The sequence below is a fragment of the Panthera tigris genome, chromosome D4, assembly GCF_018350195.1.
Source record: "Panthera tigris isolate Pti1 chromosome D4, P.tigris_Pti1_mat1.1, whole genome shotgun sequence".
Taxonomy (NCBI): Eukaryota; Metazoa; Chordata; class Mammalia; order Carnivora; family Felidae; genus Panthera; species Panthera tigris.
The window spans coordinates 88,636,158-88,656,313 of record NC_056672.1 but is presented as its reverse complement, the minus strand read 5'-3'; the positions used below and the strand labels follow the sequence as shown (position 1 = coordinate 88,656,313).

General features: G+C 49.9%; 1 protein-coding gene across 14 annotated transcripts in view; it reads right to left on the bottom strand.

Moving 5' to 3' along the window:
* PRRC2B (proline rich coiled-coil 2B) overlaps positions 1–20,156 on the bottom strand; it is an 89,178-nt gene that overhangs the window by 34,734 nt on the left and 34,288 nt on the right. For 12 of the 14 annotated variants that reach the window (XM_042964003.1, XM_042964007.1, XM_042964011.1 and 9 more), the window contains 7 exons: positions 19,832–19,904; positions 15,898–16,041; positions 13,411–13,652; positions 12,826–12,947; positions 11,930–12,072; positions 6,571–6,661; positions 3,196–3,388 (listed from right to left, as the gene is read on the bottom strand). In XM_042964003.1, the coding sequence (XP_042819937.1) occupies positions 3,196–3,388; positions 6,571–6,661; positions 11,930–12,072; positions 12,826–12,947; positions 13,411–13,652; positions 15,898–16,041; positions 19,832–19,904 (1,008 nt within the window). Of the gene's footprint in view, positions 1–3,195; positions 3,389–6,570; positions 6,662–11,929; positions 12,073–12,825; positions 12,948–13,410; positions 13,653–15,897; positions 16,042–19,831; positions 19,905–20,156 lie in introns of those variants that run through there. The other 2 variants (XM_042964010.1, XM_042964014.1) reach the window with 2 other exon arrangements.

Below are 20,156 nucleotides of genomic sequence, written 5' to 3'. Positions count from 1 at the left end.
TTACAAAGTGACGCTTCATCTAAAAACATCTCTTCTGGCAACTTCATCCACTCCTGAGTCTCTCTCACCGGTCGCCAGTTACCGGACAGCAACAGAGAGAAGCCCACTCAACACCGGGAAGGTTCCTCCCTGATCTGCAGGGAGCACCCAGAATATGCACCAGCACGGACGACGGCCAAGTTCAACCGATCCCCAGCCACTGGAACTCCGGCGAGGTGACCGTCACAACACACAGCTTCCCATCCTGAGTGCTAGTGATGCACGGAAGTGTCACGAGTCCTCAAACATAAACAAACACGGTCTGGGCCTTCTCCAGTCTGCTCGTGAACCCTCCACAAAAGCGCTATGCAACACGCTGACCGCAGTCAAGGACTTTTCCTCCTGAGAGCTGGCTTCTCATAATCCAGAGACAACGGTGACAATTGTAAAAGATCAGAAACTTCTGACCTAGAAGCACGAAAGTACTTTCACACGATGTAACCGGGGCCGACGTGTGCACTGTCCTTCACGTGGCCCTTGACCAGCCCCGGCCGCGCTCTGTAGCACTGGGCACAGTGGCACGACAGAGCCTCCACCACCAGCCCCCAGTGCTCCCAGGGAGGCAGGAGCAGCACCCGAAGTGTATGAATACTTCCATCGAGACGGCTGACGCGCCTTTCCGAACTCCCCTAACGGTAGCTACCATTTCATAGACTCCATGCTCTGCAAAATACTTGAACTTTTCAGAAATCGGAATGCAGAAAACTACATTTTTCTTTCCCGACTCAGTTAATTCACATTGTTATGAGATCAAAACGAAATCTTCTTTGAATACTCACCAACCCCAATATATGAACGAAATTTGGATTCGTTGCAGGGTAATTTCCAAGAATAGGTCTGTGTCGATTTGTTTTTTAATGTTTGTTTATTTGAGAGAGAGAGAGAGGGAGAGAGAGAGAGAGGGAGAGAGAGAGAGAGGGAAAAGAGAAAGAATCCCAAGCAGGCTCTACCCAGTCAGCGCAAAGCCCGACACGGGGCTTGATCTCATGAACCTGGGAGATCATGTCCTGAGCCAAAATCAAGGGTCAGATGCTTGACTAACTGAGTCACCCGGGTGCCCTAGCTCTATGTCAATTTTGTTTCGTTTTTGTTTTCCCCTGTACCCAGCACAGTGCCTGGTACTCAATTTTAAAAAAACAAACAAACCTGAAGATAAAGGTATTTTCATTTTATAAGATATGGAACCAGACTCCCTTAAATGGCAAAGTGCATTAAAAATGGCAAGTTTTGGGTGCCTGGGTGACTCAGTTGGGAGTCTGACTCCTGATTTCAGCCCAGGTAATGATCTCATGGCTGGGCCTGCTTAAGATTTCTCTCTCTTTTCCTCTGCCCGTCCACTGCTGGTGAGCTCTCCCTCTCCCTCTCCCTCTCTCTCTTAAAAAAAAAAAAAAAAAAAAAGCAAGGTTTGTTTTGGGTTTTTTTCCCCCAAATATATTTAAATTAATGCCTTCTCTGCCCCTAACACCGTGCCTCCTGCACAATTCAGTCCCAAAGTCATGAAGTCATGAAGTGTGGCAGGTCTGGCACCAGGAAGTCACGGCGGCTAAGAGCAGGTGGTCGGAACCCGGGCAGGGAGAGGAGGATGTCCGTGTGGACATGTGGCTGGTGTGGGAGTGAGCGCCCCATCAAGCTGGGTCAGGAGGCAATTCGTAAGGAGAGGTGGCCTAGAGGGGAGATTCAGGGCATCTGTGGGGTTGGGAGTGGGGGAACGACGCGGATGGCTGAGTGAGTGAGGAGGGCATCTTTACAAGGGAGAGAGGGTGGGGGCAGAAACGGGAGACGGGTCACGTACAGGGGAGCTGATCGAGGAAGTGTGAATACTGGGGACAATGGGAACAGGTGTCTCACTGTTGGGAGACAGGAGTTACAGATACGCGGGGGGAGAGAACTAGGTTGGAATGTGTGGAACCTGAGATATTACTGTGAACTCATAGTTCTCCACGCAGACACGGGAGTAAATAATAAAGACAACACGAACATGTACGTACGTGTGCACGCACATATCTATATATACACACACGTTTCCTCACTCTGTCCACCAAAAGGACCCAAGAGCAGTGAGCACTCCTGGTGACCACATACTGGTTTCTCAATATCACAAGGGCTGATTTCAGACCAAGGCAGGGTAAGGACAAAATGAGCTTGGGAAAGGTTCTCCTGGTGGGCCTGAAAAAAAATTTTGAAAGGGAAAGAAAAGAGAGAGAGAGAAAAAAAAAAAAGAGAAGAAAAAAAAGCCAACTTGTCTAATCAGAAAGCAAGGGATTTGCTCCATAAGGATGGAGACACATAAAGACAGATGCAGCTTGAAGAGGTTCCCAACAGCCAAACCAAAAATACTTGGGGCTTCAGAGCCAACAATCAGAGGCACAGATCATAACCCATTGGTATCGATAAATAAATTCCAAGTTTCATAAGAACCAGGACATTCATAGCCTCAAAGTATCTCCCCACAAAATTCTCATCAATTACGAATGTGGAAGACAGAAACCCCACAGCGTGAAGTTCGGCGGACATTATAACCTTAGTCAAGAGATCAGAGCGAAGGCTGTCAGCAGGCGGGCAGAGTGGAATCAGTGACCTGGCGGGAGGCAACGTGAGCCAGTGTCACTCCTGAGAGATTCTAGCCACAAATGGAAACCCCGAACCTAATCGTGAGGAAGCACCAGACCCCACTCGAGGTACAGTCTACAAAATAACTGGCTTCCAGTCCCCACAAGTGTCCAAGTCCTGACCGTCAAGGAAGGCTGAGGGGCTATCGTGGACCGAAGGCGGCATGGGACTCTGAACCGGATTCTTCCGTACAAAGAACATCAGTGCCACCACTGCTACAAGACGGAGGGGGTCTGGGGGCCAGATGGCAGTGGTTACCGATGCTGCCTTCCTAGCTTTGGCTGAGGTCACCCAGGAGGTAGAAAATAGACGCCAACGTGTTCTGCGGTGACAGGGCCTGGTCAGCCCGGCAACTTACTCTACAAAAGGTTCAGAGAAAAATAGTCTTTGTATCCAGCTAACTGTTTTGAAATTTTCAAAGACAATTTTTTTTTTTTTTTTTTTAATTAAAACAGGAGAAAGAAACGTCCACCTAGGAGTTTTATGCACGCGTGTGCGCCTTCCAAGCTCATCACATGCACAGAAGCCCTCCAGTGCCCATGGTACCTGGTAGTCTGGGCCAGATGCCCAGCTGTGAAGCTTCCTAGAAGGTGGCTGAGGTTCTGGCACTTTGCGGACAACACGGGCCACACCCACTGCTTCACCCCAGTCCTTTCCTTCCTCTTGGGGACGCTTAGCATCAGCACTGTCCGCGGAGCTCATCGACAACTGCCGCTGCCGCCGGGGGTCCCAACTGTTCCTAGGACAAACCACAGTGAATGTGAGTTTCCCCATTCGGCCCCAGTGCAGTCTGATCTTACCCGTCACAGGGCCTCCGGAATGCCGAAGCCAGCCGCCCACATACCAGTGTCCTTCCCTCGAACAGACCCAGCCCCTCACGGCTGAGAGGACACGCCCAGAACACCACAGTCCGGTGGCACCAACATTTACCAAGTCCCTCTTGCACACAAAGCTCTGGGCAGGATGTTTCACACCCATTACTTGGTTTACGGGAAAACAAGTCCTCACCCCCATTTTAAAGGGGTGGTAACGGAGCGTCAGAGAGGCTGGGGAGCTGCCTTCCCAGGAGGAGTGACTAGACTGGAACCTAAGATCCCAGAGGAAGGTCTCTCTCCTCATACCAGGGCTCCCTCCCTGTGCTTTGCATAAAGGAGGTGCTCGATCGATTTTCCTCAAAATAGCAAAAGAAGGCTCACTGAATAATGCCGTAACAGAGACCAAGAGGAGGAAAGCAGAGCAGACTCCACGTGAGAAAGGGGAGAGGTTCCAAAGGGAGGCTCGGAGGGAATGGAGATCCAGCCCCTGCTCACCTTTACCTGCCGCGGGGGAAACAAAGGCACCAGGGAAAAACACTGTGCGCATTTACCAAGCACCTCGTGTATGCAAAACAAGTGCCCAGCACACATCAAGGAGTTCCGAGAAAAGCAGGGAGTCAGGTGTGGCCCGCACGTGCGTGTCCGCAGGTGTCCACACACACACCGGGGGGGGGGGATGAGGCCGCGGAGGTAGCTGAGGTCACGGCAGGGCACTAAGTGCTAGTGACTACTGCCTTCACCTTGAAAGGCGCGGAAACCACACGAGGCTCCCGACCCCCCAGGAAAGATGACAAGGGCACAGTGTGAAGGAAGGAGGCGAGCCGGCTAACCTCTGAGTGGTCTGGAAAAGAAAGGATGAGGTCCCAGCGACCCAGAGACGGTGAGCGGGAAGGGCGGGGATCCAGGGGAGTGTCCGGAAGCCGTCAACAGGTGGGGAGACAAGATGTAAGGAAGACCTGGGAGCTTGGAGGAGGAGACTCACAACCAGCTCAAAGAACACCGTAGAAAGATCAGGTTCGGCAGGGTGGGGTGGGGGCAGGGGGTGGTTTGGGGATTCTCAATTTGAGATGTCCTTGGTCACATTAGCAAAGCTGCGTCCAAATCCATGCCTAACTCTTTCGGTTGAATATTCAATTCACATCAACCGAAAGAGACAAGGAACAGAGTGTCCTACTATTCCAGAAGTCTGTAATATTTTATGTCTTTGCTTTTGATTTAAATGCTTGCTCACAATTCCTTCTGAGCTTAGTGTTCCAAGAACTGACCCACAAGATATTTCCCAAGTGCGTCTAAAACTTCAGTTAAAATCACACAGCGTTAAAATAAATTAGAGAAGCCTCAGATAGTTAACTGTTTGTGTATCAGTGAAAAACTAGCAGAAGGTCACTACCAGCTCCCTCTAGAACAGCTTTAAAGGGAGGAACATCGAATAACCAAAAAAAAAAAAAAAAAAACCCCAAGGCTCGCAAACTTGGCCCTCTGAACATTCAGTTATAGACAATAAAACAGACAAAAGGAAAAACATCAAGGGGTGCCTGGGTGGCTCAGTCAAGTTGAGCGTCTGACTTCAGCTCACGTCATGATCTTACAGTTTGTGAGTTTAAGCCCCATGTCAGGGCTTGGAGCCTGGAGCCTATTTCGGATTCTGTGTCTCCCTCTTTCCCTGCCCCTCCTCTACTTGGGTTCTGTCTCTCTCTTTCTCTCTCTCTCTCTCAAAAATAAACATTAAAAAATAATTTTTTTAAGGAAAAACAGCGAAGCATTAATACCTAAACAATATATAACATTGATCACATTTTAAAGGAAATACATTAAGTCTAATAAATAAATATGCAAAGAACATAGGCAATTCCATACAAAAGAAAGCATCCATATTTGCTGGTATTCAACATAAATAAATAAAAAGCAAATTAATGCAGCTGTAGGTACTATTTAAAAAGAACCAGAGGCGCCTGGGCGGCTCAGTCGGTCGAGGTCCGACTTCAGCTCAGGTCATGATCTCACACTCTGTGAGTCTGAGCCCCGCGTCCGGCTCTGTGATGACAGCTCAGAGCCCGGAGCCTGCTTCCGATTCTGTGTCTCCCTCTCTCTCTGCCCCTCCCTTGCTCATGCTCTGTCTCTCTCTGTCTCAAAAATTTAAAAAAATTAAAAAAATTAAAAATTAAAAAAAAAAAAGTACTAGCCATGGACACCTGGCTGGTTCAGTGCATACAAAGTGTGACTCTTGATCTCAGGACTGGGAGTTCGAGCCCCGCGTTAGGGATGGAATTTACTCCAAAAATAATAAAAATAGGGCGCCTGGGTGGCTCAGGCGGCTAAGCATCCGATTCTTGGTTTCGGCTCAGGTCATGATCTCACAGTTTGTGAGTCCGAGCCCCACATCGGCCTCCATGCTGACAGTGCAGGGCCCGCTTAGGATTCTCTCTCTCTCTCCCTCTTTCTCTGCCCCTCCCTTGTTCATGTTCCAGCTCAAAATAAATAAACTTAAAATAAGTAAATAACTAAAAATAAAAAGTCCTAGCCAATCATTCTACAATCAATCTATTATGACAAAAACTAGAGGGACCAGACTACAATGCAGTGATTTTGCAAAAGGCGTCATAAGTAAAATGAACCCAACGAAATGACCCAGAAAAGGGAAGACCGAAGGGGTCGAGGAAGCTCCGGAAATCTCGTATCCCCCGTCCGGTGCTTCTCCCAAGATCCCTGATGTGCACTCTAGCACGCACAACCCCGGAGTAAAGGGGTAAGTTGAACCCCGGTGGTTTCCCAAACGTGCTTGGCTAGAGAAACCCTTCCGGGCACCACACCCACAGAAGTGATCTGTGGAACCAGCGGCGTATACACACACACTCAGGGGGACACCGGCACAGCGGCTGAAACCACCGGGACTCAGCCGGCCCGCCAGCCACCCGGCCAGCGCGCCCTGGCTCCCGTCCCGCACGGCTGTGCCATCCGCAGAATGGAAACCAAATCTGCCCCAGTGAGGCTGCCGGGGCGACGAGGCAATGCGCCTGGCACGCTGACCGGCACCGATGCGTGCGCCTCCGGCCGCGGTCAAGCCCCGGGGCGCGGTGCCACGAGCAGGGCTGGGGGGCATCCTTACCACTTGGGCCTGCCGTCCTTCCCAACTTCCTCCTCCTCTTCATCATCACTGAACTTCAGTTTCTCGGAGTAGTCCACTTCCTCGTGAAGACCTGTAACCGGGGAGGGCCAGGGAGAACGGGCAAAGCCAAGACTCAGCAGCGCCAAGAGCGCCACACGGGGCGAGGGGTGGGGGGGGCTTCCTCCGGTCGGAGCTCGTCCTGGCCCAGCTGACGAGGAGGGCCACCCAGCCAACCGCAACCACCAGACAGACACTGCGGATCAAGTGAGGGACAGCTCCGGCTTCGGGTGACAGCAAGGCGGCCCCGTCAGATTAACCTTCCCACAGAGGACAGTTCTTAAATCTGGACAAAGTATTTTGGAATTATATTGGAAGGTGCAGAAGGGTGAACGAAAGAAAGCAGGCAAAAACCAGACAGGACCCAGATCCATCTGGCAACACAGAGGCTCGGCCAGCGTGATTCGTGGGCTGCTGCTTGTGCCCTAGGGCACTCCCCGGCCTGAGCAGCTCAGGGGCAGAAAGTGCCCATCAGCTGGCAAGTGGGCACACACACTGTGGGAGATCCACACAGGGGAATGGTACTTTGGCCACAAAAATGAATGCAGACAGGGGCGCCTGGGTGGCTCCGTCAGCCGGGTGACCGACTTCAGCTCAGGTCATGATCTTGTGGTTCGTGAGTTCAAGCCCCGCATCGGGCTCGGTGCTGACAGCGCAGAGCCTGGGGCCTGCTTCCAATTCTGTGTCTCCCTCTCTCTCTGCCCCTCTCCCACTCGTGCTTTGTCTAACTCTCAAAAATAAATAAACATTAAAAAAAAAAAAAAATGAATGCAGACACACCCCCTCAACAAGACAAACCTTGAAAAACAAGCTCAGTGAGAGAAGCCAGACGTGAAAGGCCACATTCTATACCGGTGCTTCCATTTATATGAAATGTCCAGAATAAGCAAACCCACAGAGATAGAAAGTAGCTCAGTGGTTGCCAGAGGCTGTGTGCGGGGCTGGGGGGTAAGTGAGAGTGACGGTTAATGATACAACACTTCTTTTGTGGCTGATGAGAATGTTCTCGAACTGGACAGTGGAAATGGTTGCACAAACTTGTCAATATACTAAAGATCAATGAATTGCAGACTTTAAAAGGGTACATGTTATGGTATATGAAATTTGTTATATGCACTGTATCTTAGTAAAAAGGCAAAAAGCCCAATACAATGACAAAGCAGATTTAATGAAAAAGCAAGGGCAACTATATGCTGTCTAGATCATCCGTTGAAATACAACCACAAATGGGTTGAAAGGAAAAGGATTAAAGAAAAAAGACACACCGTTTACACAGTAACACCAGAGCAGTAGTAACATAGGACAAGACACACTCCAAGAAGCACTTCCAATGATAAAGGACATCTGCAAACAATACCAAGGGTCAATGTGTCGACTCATGAAAATTATAAATGTGCATATGCCCAACAGTAGCTTTGAAATCAATGAAGCAGAAACTGATAGAATTAAAGGGAGAAACAGATAAATCCACAGTCACAGTGGAGAATTTACTGCTTCATTGTCTGAGAGGATCATACAAAAACATCAGTAACTACGTAAGGTCTGAAAGACACATTCCACAACCTTGATAGTGACTAAATTGAGATTTACAGAATGTAATAATCAACAACCGTAGAATACGCATTCTTTTCAAACGCACTTGGAATATTCATGAAGAAAGATCATGTTCTGATCATAAAACAAGTCTCAGTAAGCTGAAAAGAACTGAAATCATACAGTGCATGCTCTCTGACTATAATGGAATTAAATTAGAAATCTAGAGAGCCCCAATAATTAAAATGAACAGATAAAATGAAATAGAAACAATCCAACAATGGAGAAAATGAAAGCCCAAAACTGCCTTTTAGTAAAAGATTAATAAAACCAATAAGCCCTTGGCATAAGTAAGAAAAAGAAGAATACAGATTACCCAATTAATGAGAAAGAAAGAAGTCCATCACTACAGAACTTACAGACATCAGAAAGAAAAGGAATTGCTATCAACTTTATACCAATAAATTCAATCACAAAGAACAAATAAATCCCTTGAAAAACACAACGTACCAATATTGACACAAAACAACAAAGGGAATCTGAGCAGCCCCATTAACTACTCATAGAAATTAAATTTATTATCACAAATGTCACCACAAAGAAAATACCAGCGCCAGGTTATTTTACTGGTGAATTCTATCAAGCATTTATGGGAGAAATAATCCCAAACTTACAGAAACTCTTTCAGAAAGTAGAGAAGGAACATTTTCCAACTCCTCTTATGAGCCCAACAAAGAAATTAAAAAAAAAAGAAAATTATTATAGACCAATATCCACCATGGACATGGAGGCCAAGAACCTTAATAAAATATCGGCACATTGAATCTAGGTATACAAAAAGGTGTAGCTTAGTCTAGGAATGCAAGGTTGGTTTAGCATTAAAAAAATCAGTTGGTGCAGGGCACCTGGGTGGCTCAGTAGGTTGAGCATCTAACTCTTGATTTCGGCTCAGGTCATGATCCCAGGGTCGTGGGACTGAGCCCAGCATCAGAATCAATGCTGAGCAGGGAGCCTGCTTGGAATATTCTCTTTTTTTTTTCCTCTCTCTCTCTGTCTCTCTCTCTCTCTCTCCTCTTCTCTTCCCTGCTCATGTACATAAAAGGAAGGAAGGAAGGAAGGAAGGAAGGAAGGAAGGAAGGAAGGAAGGAAGGAGAAAGAAAGAAAGAAAGAAAGAAAGAAAGAAAGAAAGAAAGAAAGAAAGAAAGAAAGAAAGAAAGAAGAAAGAAAAAAGCAATCCACCAGATTACCAAAATAAAGGAGAAAAACCTTATAATCACAGCACAGGAAAATTTATTTAACAAAATTCAATACCCATTCGTGATTTAGAAAACATTCAGCAAGCCAGAAATACAAGGAAACCCTCAATCTGATAAAGAACACCCAAACCTTACAGCTGACATCAGATTTAATGGTGAAACACTAAACACTTTCTCCACCAGATCAGGAACAAAGAACTTGAAACAACCCTGTACTGAAGTACCACACAGCATTTAGGCAAGAAATCAAAGGTAGGGGGCGCCTGGGTGGCTCAGTCGGTTAAGCTGAGGCTCAGGTCATGGTCTCACAGTTCGTGGGTTCGAGCCCCACGGCAGGCTCTGTGCTGACAGCTCGGAGCCTGGAGCCTGCTTCGCATTCTGTCTCCCTCTCTCTCTCTCTGCCCCCTCCCACTCTCTTTCTCAAAAACAAACGTTCAAAAAAAAAAAAGGAAAAAAAAAGGAAAAAAGAAATAAAAGGCATATAATCTGAAAAAGAAACATAAAACCATCCCTATTTACAGACAACATGATGGTTTATGTAGAAAATTCTAAGAAATGGGGGTGTCTGGGTGGCTCAGTTGGTTAAGCATGCAAGTCTTGATTTCAGTTCAGGTCATGGGAACTAGAGCCCCACGTGGGCTCCACACTGAGTGTGGAGGCTGCTTGGGATTCTCTCCCTCCCTCTCCTCCTTCCCCACTTATGTGGTGTGTGCACTCTCTCGCTCTTTCCCTCTAAAAAAAAAAAAAAAAAAAATCTTAGAAATTCTAAGAAATCAACAGAAACTAGTATAACTAAAGAGTGTATTCAGCAAAGTGCCTACAACAAGGTCCACACACAAAAATCAACTGTATTATCTATAGGAACACCAAACATAAGAAATAAATTACACTTAAAAAAAAAAAAATCAATGCCATTTACAGCAGCATCCAAACAACATCAACTACTTAGGAATAAACTCAACAGAAGATGTTCAAGACCTCCAACACTGAAAACTGAAACAGAACTGAAGAAAGTCAGAGATTCACCCAAGTTCCTGGATGGGAGATCCAAGGTATCATCTATCCAGAAATACATTCGACGCTGTCCTACCCAAAATGCCTCTAGGCTTTTTGTAAATACTGACAGGCTGATCCTAAATTTATACGGGAATGAAAAGACCTTACAGTCAAATAACATGAAAGGGAACAAGGCCAGAAAGCTTATGCTACCTGAACTTTAAGACTTACTATAGAGCGACAGTGTGGTGGTGGCATGAATGAATCAATACATCCAGGACACAAACAGCGTCCAGAAACAGACCCACACTTATCTGGTCAATTGATTTTTGGCAGGTGCCAAAGCAATTCAATAGGCAGAGGAAAGTTCTCCCAACAAATGGTGCGGAACCGGATATCCTGACGGATTAAAACGAGCCTCAACTCCATCTTATGTACAAGAGTTAATTCCACGTAAATCACAGACCCCAAAACAAGAGTTGAAACTATAGAAAATAAGGGAATATCTTTGCTGTCAAGGAGAGACGAAGATTTTCAGATAGGACGCAAAAGAAACAACCATAGAAAACATAAACTTACAAATTAACCTTCATCAAAATAAAAAAACTCATCAAAACAGTGCTAAAAAAAAAAAATGAACCAACAAGACAAGCAATGGGGGAAATATTTGTAAAAAGTAAGTGGCCAAGGACTCGTACCCATGACTTACTTGTAACCTACCGCTCGAAGAAACGAGAAAATCTACCAGTTGCCAAATCACACAAGAAAACTTATTCATCAGCATTAGTCATCAGCAAAATGCAAATGAAATGCACAATGAGACACCACTACACACCCACCAGAAGGGCTAAAATTAAAAAGACTAATCACGTGGAAGCGTCGTGAGGATACAGGGGACCCACGTTCCCCACAGCCACCGTGGAGAAAGGTTTAGGTGGGTCTCACAGGCCCGATCACACACCTTCCCTCTGACCTAACAATTCACTCCTGGGTACCGAATGAATGAATGTACTATTCGATAGGAACTCCCCTCAGGAGAGGGGAGGCCCTGGGGTGGGAGCAGGGAGTTGGGGGGGGCGGGGGGGAAGTCTGGTGGGGGGCGGGGGAGGGGGGACATTCGGCACACATGTATCCGTTTGTCAAAACTGCATCATTAAAATGGGCACCTGTCAACGGAATTCACATGTATGTGAACGCAAATAAAAAGGATTTTAAGAGAAAATCATCAGGTTGGCAGACGGGGCATGGTAGTTGTTGAAGCTAGGTGATGGGAAGCTGGGGGCTCATTACCCCATTTACAGTTCGGTTTAACTTTCCCATTCCAAAAAGTCTTTTTGGCAAGTTAACAAAATCTCCCATGGATCTGAGATCAAGACCAAAGGCCAACAGGAGTCAGTGCTCAGAGAGGAAGTCACCGCTGGCGAGGTGGCTGGCTGAGGGACGCACACCTTGCTGCCGGGGGGCCTTCAGCCCTGGAAAGCAGAGGCGACCCCGACCCTGAAAGCCCCACAACCCACCTGCCCAGCCGTCGTCGGCGTCGGCGTCCAGGTCGTCCAGGCCCTTCAGGTTTTCCGCGTTGATGATCGTGGGCCGCGGCGCCCGTCCCACCAGCTGCCTCAGCGGGCGGATGGGCCGAGTCGTTCCCAGCCTGCTTTCTTTTCTGATGAGGGCGAGAAGAGTAAAGATCTGGCCTCGTGTCAAGTGCACAGATGGCAGCAAAAGCCAATACTTTTCCAAAAATATGTCCCACATTGCAAAGGTTCATGGTTGCATTTAATATTTAAATCCTCTCCTTTAAGGGAAAAAAGGAAAAAAAAAACTTCTAACAGGGGCGCCTGGGGGGGGGCTCAGTCGGTTAAGCTTCCGACTCTTGGTTTCGGGTCAGGTCGTGATCTCTCGGTTTTGCGGGTTTGAGCCCCACATCGGGCTCTGCGCTGGCAGTGCGGAGCCTGCTTGGGATTCCGTCTCCCTCTTTCTCTACCCCTCCCCCACTCGCATGGTCTCTGTCTCTCCAAATAAATGAAGGAACTTAAAAAAGTTAAAAGAAACTAATAATGAAAAGATAAAAGAAACCTACACCAAACAAATACGTCCCAGAGAGTATCGCCTCATTCCACAGTTTTTATACACTCGGCACTAACGCCTCGCATAGCAGCCACAAACACACGCCAAAACTTCCAACTCTGTCAAGAACTCGCGATCATAATACAAGCTCGTCTAGCTCCAGATCCCAGCCACCCCACACACCCTGGAGCTCTGAGTTGGTTTTCAGAGTCTCCAGGACTCTGAGCTCTGAGTTGGTTTTCAGAGTCTCCAGGAGACAAGACACCTTCGCACATGAGCCCACGATGTTGTGCAATACAACCACCGGGGGCAATTTCTACACACGGGACTATTAATGCAGTAGCCTTACCCATCTTGGTCATTCATCTGGAACTGTCTAAAAGGGACACGGGGCTCAAGACGGAGCTGGGGGAGGGGGAAAGGTCCTCGTTCCACGGTACCCTGGTTCTCTGATGACTGTGGCGAACACATCTGAAACATAACATCAATGAACAGGATTTTCCGGTAATGGCTCAAATTCTAAGTTCCCCTTGCACTCGAATTTGTTTGGGAAAAATAGAAAATGGGAGAAAGAGACAGGCAAGTCTTGGAACTTCCCAGTTAATCCTACCACCATCTCCCCCATCTGTTTCCTGCCGTCAGTAAGTGAACCTGGGGACTTGTGGTGTCCGGGGCAATGCCTGCCTCTCCTTTTTCTAAAGAACCAAGGCTGAAACAGTATCTACATCACCAGGGAAAGAAGCCGAAGACCCTTAAGATCTGAAAAGGGGGAGAGCAAACGCAGAAGTAACGGGCACTTCCAAGGCAGGGTATATCGGGGCAAAGACACTGGGAGGGGGTACCGAGGTGGATATTCAACCACTAGAGTAGGTTCTGCCTTCGCAAGCAATCCGACTCCATGGGAAAAAAAAATATGCACACTCTGAAAACTTACAAAAGCAGGAAGCATGTCATGGTATGTAGGTGGGTGGTATACATTTCCCATGAACTGTGAAGCCCCTTTGCGGACAGGCTGAGCCGGGCGGAGAGAGGGGTCCTTAGAATCGCTGGTACATGCCGAGGAGGGGGCTCCGTCTCCCGCACTCGAGTTCCTGCTGCCCAGCTCAGTCGGGGAGGCGCTCAGAGACGTGGCAGAAATTATGTTTCGCCCACCGCCCTCCCTCCAGCTTGTCACATCTGGAAATCGAAAGGGGGCAAAAGGGGAAAGGAAAGAGGAGGGGGGGAGGAGGGATTGTATGAGGGTCTGAAGGTCAAGGGACCCCCTCATTCACCAAAAACAAAAGCCCCAAAAGTGCAGAGTCGAGTCAAGTGGTCGAATCTGTCACGGAAGGTGGAGGACGGACACCTGGCCAACGAGTATGAACTTGCTGCGGGAAGTCGGGCGTAAAGAGAAACACAAAATAAGGTCCACTCACAGAGAAGGCAGGTAGAAGCGAGACGCGGTCTTCATGGGTGAATATAAACCACGCACACCCATAGATCGACCACCCCAAAGAAATCAGGACAGCCCGGATGAAACAGCGTTGGGCCATCTCTCCCACGATCACTGACCCGTCAGGAGCAGTACTGGCCTTTACGTTAAAACTGGACCGAGTCCTATGGTACCTGGCTAGAGGAGCGTGCAACTCTTGACCTCAGGGCTATGAGTCTGAGCCCCACTCTGGGTGTAGAGATTACTTAAAAATGAAATCTTTAAAACTGGAGTAAGTCCTGACGTGTTTCGACTCTGATTCAAGGTGACATCTCTGGTCACACAGACTCCCCAGGTCATATGAAGCAGAGCCCCTCTCCCTCCAAGTGGGGGCGTGAAAGGGTCTGGGGCCCTACCCACCAGGCCTTCACCCGACTTGGTCCTGCTCCAGCCCACAGGGCTCTCCTACAGGTCACAGATTAAAACCTTCCCACCTATCGACCTTTCTAAGATGACGTTTCCCACTGCCAAACATAGCAAGATGTGGGGGAATTACGGGCCAATGAGAAATCAGATAAGCCTGCCCCTTCTCAGTCAACGTATGGCTAGGAGGTGAAACACGAAGCCCCCGAGTACTTGACCCTCAAGAGAAAGAGACACAGCACAGGAGCCACAAAATCAGGGTCAGCTCCCGGCAATATGACCGCCTTGAGTGTGACCTTGGGCAAGCCCTACGGCCACTGCCCTGGCCACTCCTGCTTCTTCTCCTTCTCCTCAAATGAAGAGACGGAACTGATCCCAGGAGCCTCTGCTAGGTCTAAATTTCTGTGGTCCTACAAAGCAGGTCATCTTAATCCCAGAAAGCTACACAGTTCTCGGCCTGAGAATTTGGTTACCTATTTGGGGCAGACAAAATAACCCACCACAGGCCCCTGAAAAGGTAACATGCTCATTAAGGAGCCACCTAGTGATCACTTCCTGTATCGGGTGTCAGTTCTAACTCTAACCCCGGGACACCTTGGGGATTAATCAGGACAGGCAGACAGAAGTCCCTCCATTTCAAGACCTGATCAAGCCCTCCCCTCCCCCCCATCCCAAACAAACAAAATACATAAGAGCTATTTCACAACCCTTGCTTAGAACAGATGGAAAAATCTCATTCCTCAAAAAACCTTAACCTCTAACCGCTCGAGGCCACTAAAAAGAAAATCCTACCTGCAAGTATTGCTATATGATCCTGCCAACTCCTTGGCTAGACCCCAGGTGAGGGAACTGCGGAGACAAATCCTAGACTGGCTACCAAACAATCCCCAAGGGAACATGTTAAAAACCAGAGATTCTCGGGGCACGTGGGCAGCTCAGTTGGTTAAGTGTCCGACTCTTGACTTCAGCTCAGGTCATGATCTCACAGTTCATGGGTTCAAGCCCCTGCAATGGGTCTCTGTGCTGACTGACAGTGCAGAGCCCTCCCTCTCTCTCTGCCCCTCCCCCAGGGATGAGCTCACTCTCTCTCTCTCACACACTCTCTCTCTCTCTCTCTCTCTCTCCCTCTCAAAATAAATAAACTTTAAAAAAAACACACACAAGAGATTCTAATTTGGCTGAGGACGGAGGAGGGCGGGAAATCAGACTTTTTAACAAACTCCCCAAAGGACCCTGACAGGACTCCGCTAGGTTTAGGAACCACTGGCCTAGAAAACAAGCTCCTGGCTCGGGGACAGAGTTAACGCGCCCTCAGTCTGTCTTTGCCAGGACCACCTGAGCAGAGCAGAACTCACGTCTGATGACAGCTGGGGAAGCAGACAGGCCTGGCCCAACCCAGGGGGCAAGTCCCACAGAGGCAGAGAGCAGACAAAGGGTCAGTAGCCACGCTTTCCAGGCAGGGAGCCTGGGCCCCGGGAGCTCGGCTTGCTGAGGACACGTATGCTTCTAACAGGCAGAGAGGCAGGAAGATGAGGGGGAGCCCCGCTGTCCCCATAGGTGCCCGGACAGGGACTGCAGCTCACTCACTCTGAGGGCGGAGGCTTGGTCCTGGCCCATACGACAGATCTAAGACGCCCCTTTCTTTGCCAGCCTTGTCCTGCCCTCCAGCTGCTTTCAGCGTCGGAAATTCCTCGGGAGAGAAGGATAACAGTCGGCTTGAGCCCCTTAAACCTGCCAAGAAAACCAGAAAGACTCAGTTAGGGAGCAAGTGAGATGGGCATCGACAGTTCTCTGCTTCAGCCGCTCCACGGGCCGGAAGCCACACTGCCCTGGCGTGAGCTCCTGTTAAGTGCCCCATCTGTGCTGGCATCTTGTGCTGGCAGGGTGGCACTGGAGACCCCATGTGACAAGGAGAGGCCAGGCGCAGGCTACACCAGGCCCTAGCAGCTAACCTGCAGGAGCAAGGGAGAGGACAGCACAGCCGCTCCAGCTCGGATCCTTCACGCTGCCGGAAAAAGGCAGTAAGGCCCTCCTGGTGGCCCCGGGGGACACACAAACACAGTCTTCAGGGAAATCAGCCCAGGGAGGTCAACTGCTTTCGTGTGGAGGTAATGCCAACAGAAAGGTCTGCACCCTCGTTCCACCCTCATGAGCACCGGACAGCTTACACTGCCGTCTTGGGATCAATTCCCTCCTTTGCTGTCCCATCCGTTCCCCAACGCCACAGGCCCCTGAGAAGAAGCCCTGCTTTATCTCTGCAGGAGCCCCTCCCAGCACTTAACACTGGGGACCTCTGATCTATTCTGGACGAACAGATAATAACAAAAGGTGCATTCTATGGTCCAGAGTGGGATTTGGTGCTTTTATCTGGACCGAATGTCCAGCACCATCTAAACTTAACACGACAGTAACAGCACATGGCCCATGTCTAACTGAGAAACGCCTCGTTCCCTGGGCGATAAAACCAAACTCTCCCCCCTCTTCCCCACCACTGTTTCACGGACCCATGAACTACAGCGGACTTTGCAGAAAGCAGCAGCTGGGATTGGTGCAGACGCACAAGGCATAACATCCCTATTTAGCAAAAAGTCCCAGGGTCAAATACACCCGCCAGGGTGACACAATCTCCCGGTGTCACGAAGGAGCTCCACTACTCTGCGAAGGGGGACTTGGACCCAGGTTAAAAAATCCTTGGCAAGGATGAAATGTGAAAGTCATGCCTTAAACACACACAGATCTGGAGCCTGAAAACAAACACTCAGTACTTTTATCTGCCTCAGCAGTCACGAAGGTCTTACTCTATGCGTGAATTAAACTTCCCTTCCACAGACCAGAAGGACAAAGAACCCAAAATCTCAAGCCAAAGCAGCAGCATTCCTAAGGTTTTCAGTGCTCTACAACGTTCACCACCAATGCCGTGTGCTATGTGATCTCTGCCGTGAGAATCTGAGGCTGGAATGTCAGGGGCTTCTTCTAAGGTCCCAGATGGAACCATCCCCCTGGCCTCCACCCGCACCAGTCAGGCCCCCCCACCCCGCCCCGGTCTGACCCAGCTGCAACAGGCCCAAACACCACTCTCCGTGCAGTGGTCTATCGACGCAGGAAGAGCCCTTCTGAACTGCAGAGTCTGAACATGTGTGTGGGCAACACCACCAAGTGCCCACCGCCCTGATGGCACCACAGACTCGTGACGGCAGCACAGGACGGGGAACCGGGGGCTGCTCCCACCTCAGCCCCAGCAGAGGCCTAGGATGCATCTGTCCCTCCTCCCGGGCTCCTGGGCCCTGTTGCCTCCCAGATGAGCAATCACACATTTACAGAAGGTGCTGCTGTGTTTCAGAATTCTTTTCTAGATCACTTATTTTTCATAAGAAACACAATCACATGGTTCAAAAGTAAGAAGCATAGAAAACTACAAACAGACGACTCCCTCCTGCCTGCGTGCCCACCTGCCTACTTCTGACGCCCTGAGAAAACAGGCGGCTTCCCCCCTCCCTCTCAGGCTTCCTTCCGGAGACTTTTTTTTTTTTTTTTTTTTTTGATGGCACCTACATTTTCTATAAGTACACTTTCCCTCGTCCCAATTTTTTTTCATGAATAGTAACATACTCTACATATTATTCTGAACTTTTTTTTCATTTAAGAATATATCCTAGAGATCTTGCCAGATCCGTGGAAAACTACTTTTTTTTTTCCCCTAGAGGCAAGTAGTATTTCTTTAAAGCACCAACATTTAATGGACATTTCAAGTGACCGTTTCCCATCTTTCCCTACCACAATTTCGCAATGAGTATCTTTTGAATATACGCCATTTCCCACATTGGCAAGCATCATTTCTGGGGTGATCTTCCTCCACGTGGAAATGCCAGGTCAAAGGGTGCACACATCAGTATTCTGATAGCACCAAGCTGCCCGCCAAGGGGCTGTACCAATGTACTCTAGTATTTCTTTGTATTATTTTTTTTAATGTTTGTTTTCTTTTTGACAGAGAGAGAGAGAGAGAGACAGAGACAGAGACAGAGACAGAGAGACACAGAGGGGGGCAGGGGCCGAGAGAGAGGGAGACACAGAATCTGAAGCAGGCTCCGGGCTCCGAGCTGTCTGCACAGAGCCCGTCGTGGGGCTCAAATTCATGAACCGCGAGATCATGGCCTGAGCCAAAGTCGGACACCTAACTAACGGAGTCACCCAGGCACCCCTCTGCAGTTCTTTTTAAATAAAAATGAATGCATGTGATTTACTTTAAAAAATCCTAACCCACAGAGTAAAAGCTGTAGAAAGCAAAGACCACTGTTAACACAGTCTGGTGAGCACTCTCTGTAAAAAGCCTCTTTAAAGACCTAATTTTAGGGGACTGAAACGCTGGTCGCCGTTCCCCTTCCCCCCGCCCCGCCCCCGCTTATCTTGCCCCCTCCACCTCACCCCACGGACTGGAGAATCCGTAAAGCTCCCTCCTGCCCTTAGCCCCTCCACAGGAGCCGGAGTCTGACGTCAGTGGGCACACTGACTGACGAGTTGGGGACAGAGCCTCCAACCACACAGGACTCCCGCCCAGAAGGGGCACGTGCTGGGTAGGAGCGGAGGGTTTAGGGCAGGCAGGATGTTCGCTGTTTCTCTACACGAGCTACAGAAGGCAGCTGGCGAAGCCTTGGCGGCCAGGGGCACGCAGAAGGCCGAGGGCGCCGCGGTGGGGAGGCCGGTGGGGGGAGGGTGGTGGGAGGAAGAGCAAGCGTGGCCGCCACTCCCACCTGCAGCCCTCTCCTTCCCGTGCGGGGGCATCGCCCAGTTTGGTCCGTACAACATGCTAGAAACATTCGAGCTGTCAGTGGTGGCTGGGGGGTGGGGAGTGGAGCAGTCTGGCCGCCCTCTCTGCCCAGGTGGGCCCTCCCCTCTGCTCTGGGCCTGCCCGGGAGGCCCTCTCACCATCTCCCCTTCCTGCTCCTCCCCGCCATCTCCCCTCTGCACAGCTGCCGCGGCTGAGGTCCCGCGGGCAACACCTCTGACGCTTCCCGTGTCGGGCGCGACACAAACGGTACCAAGGAGCGTGTGAGCCGTGAATGCTCTGGTGTCACCCACCAAAGAGCAAGCAGCCCAACTCCCAGGGCCTGGCTTATTTAGAAACCCAGGCCCGAAGCTCGCCCCACACCACACCACACCTCCTCCTTGCAGGCCCCAGGGAGAGGAAGTAGGCGCGTGTCGGCCACACCGCTGAGCAGGTAGCAAGGGCACCAACCACACGGCGGAGTCCAGGAGCAGCAGGGCCAGCGCCCAGCCTCCCCACAGCCCCCAGGGGGGATGTCAGGAGTAATAAGGTTCCGTGAAACCAGGGAGCGGACAGGCCTGGCAGACGCAGCGCCCCCACCCCCGGGGGCAGAGGTAAGGCTCCTCAGGGTAGCAGCTCAGTCGGGTGAGAGATCCCACAAAGCTCTGGCCAAGGGCTGCCTAGACCCGGGCAGAACCGTCCGGAAAAGGCACTCGTCCCTCCCTCCCACCCAGCCCAACGCCACCCGACCACACTTACCACCTTCGTGTCCTGCTGGCTTTCCATTCAGCTGTGCCCATGACTTTGGTCCACCTGGCACTGAATTTGTGTTCTGGAAGAAAGAAGGAAATGAAAACAAAGCCAGCCCGGTCGGCCTGCTTTCCACCCAGCTCCCCACCCGGGCACGGCAGCCTGGGCCCACGGCGCGGGGGGCGGGGGCAGCTCCCACGGCCGGTTCCACAGCCCAGCCAGGACTCCAACCCACATCTGCTTCGTGCGACACTCCGGAACACTGGCAGCTACGAGGCCTTGCTCCAGAGATAAAGACCAGACCCCAATTCTAACACGTGTCTCAAAACCCGTG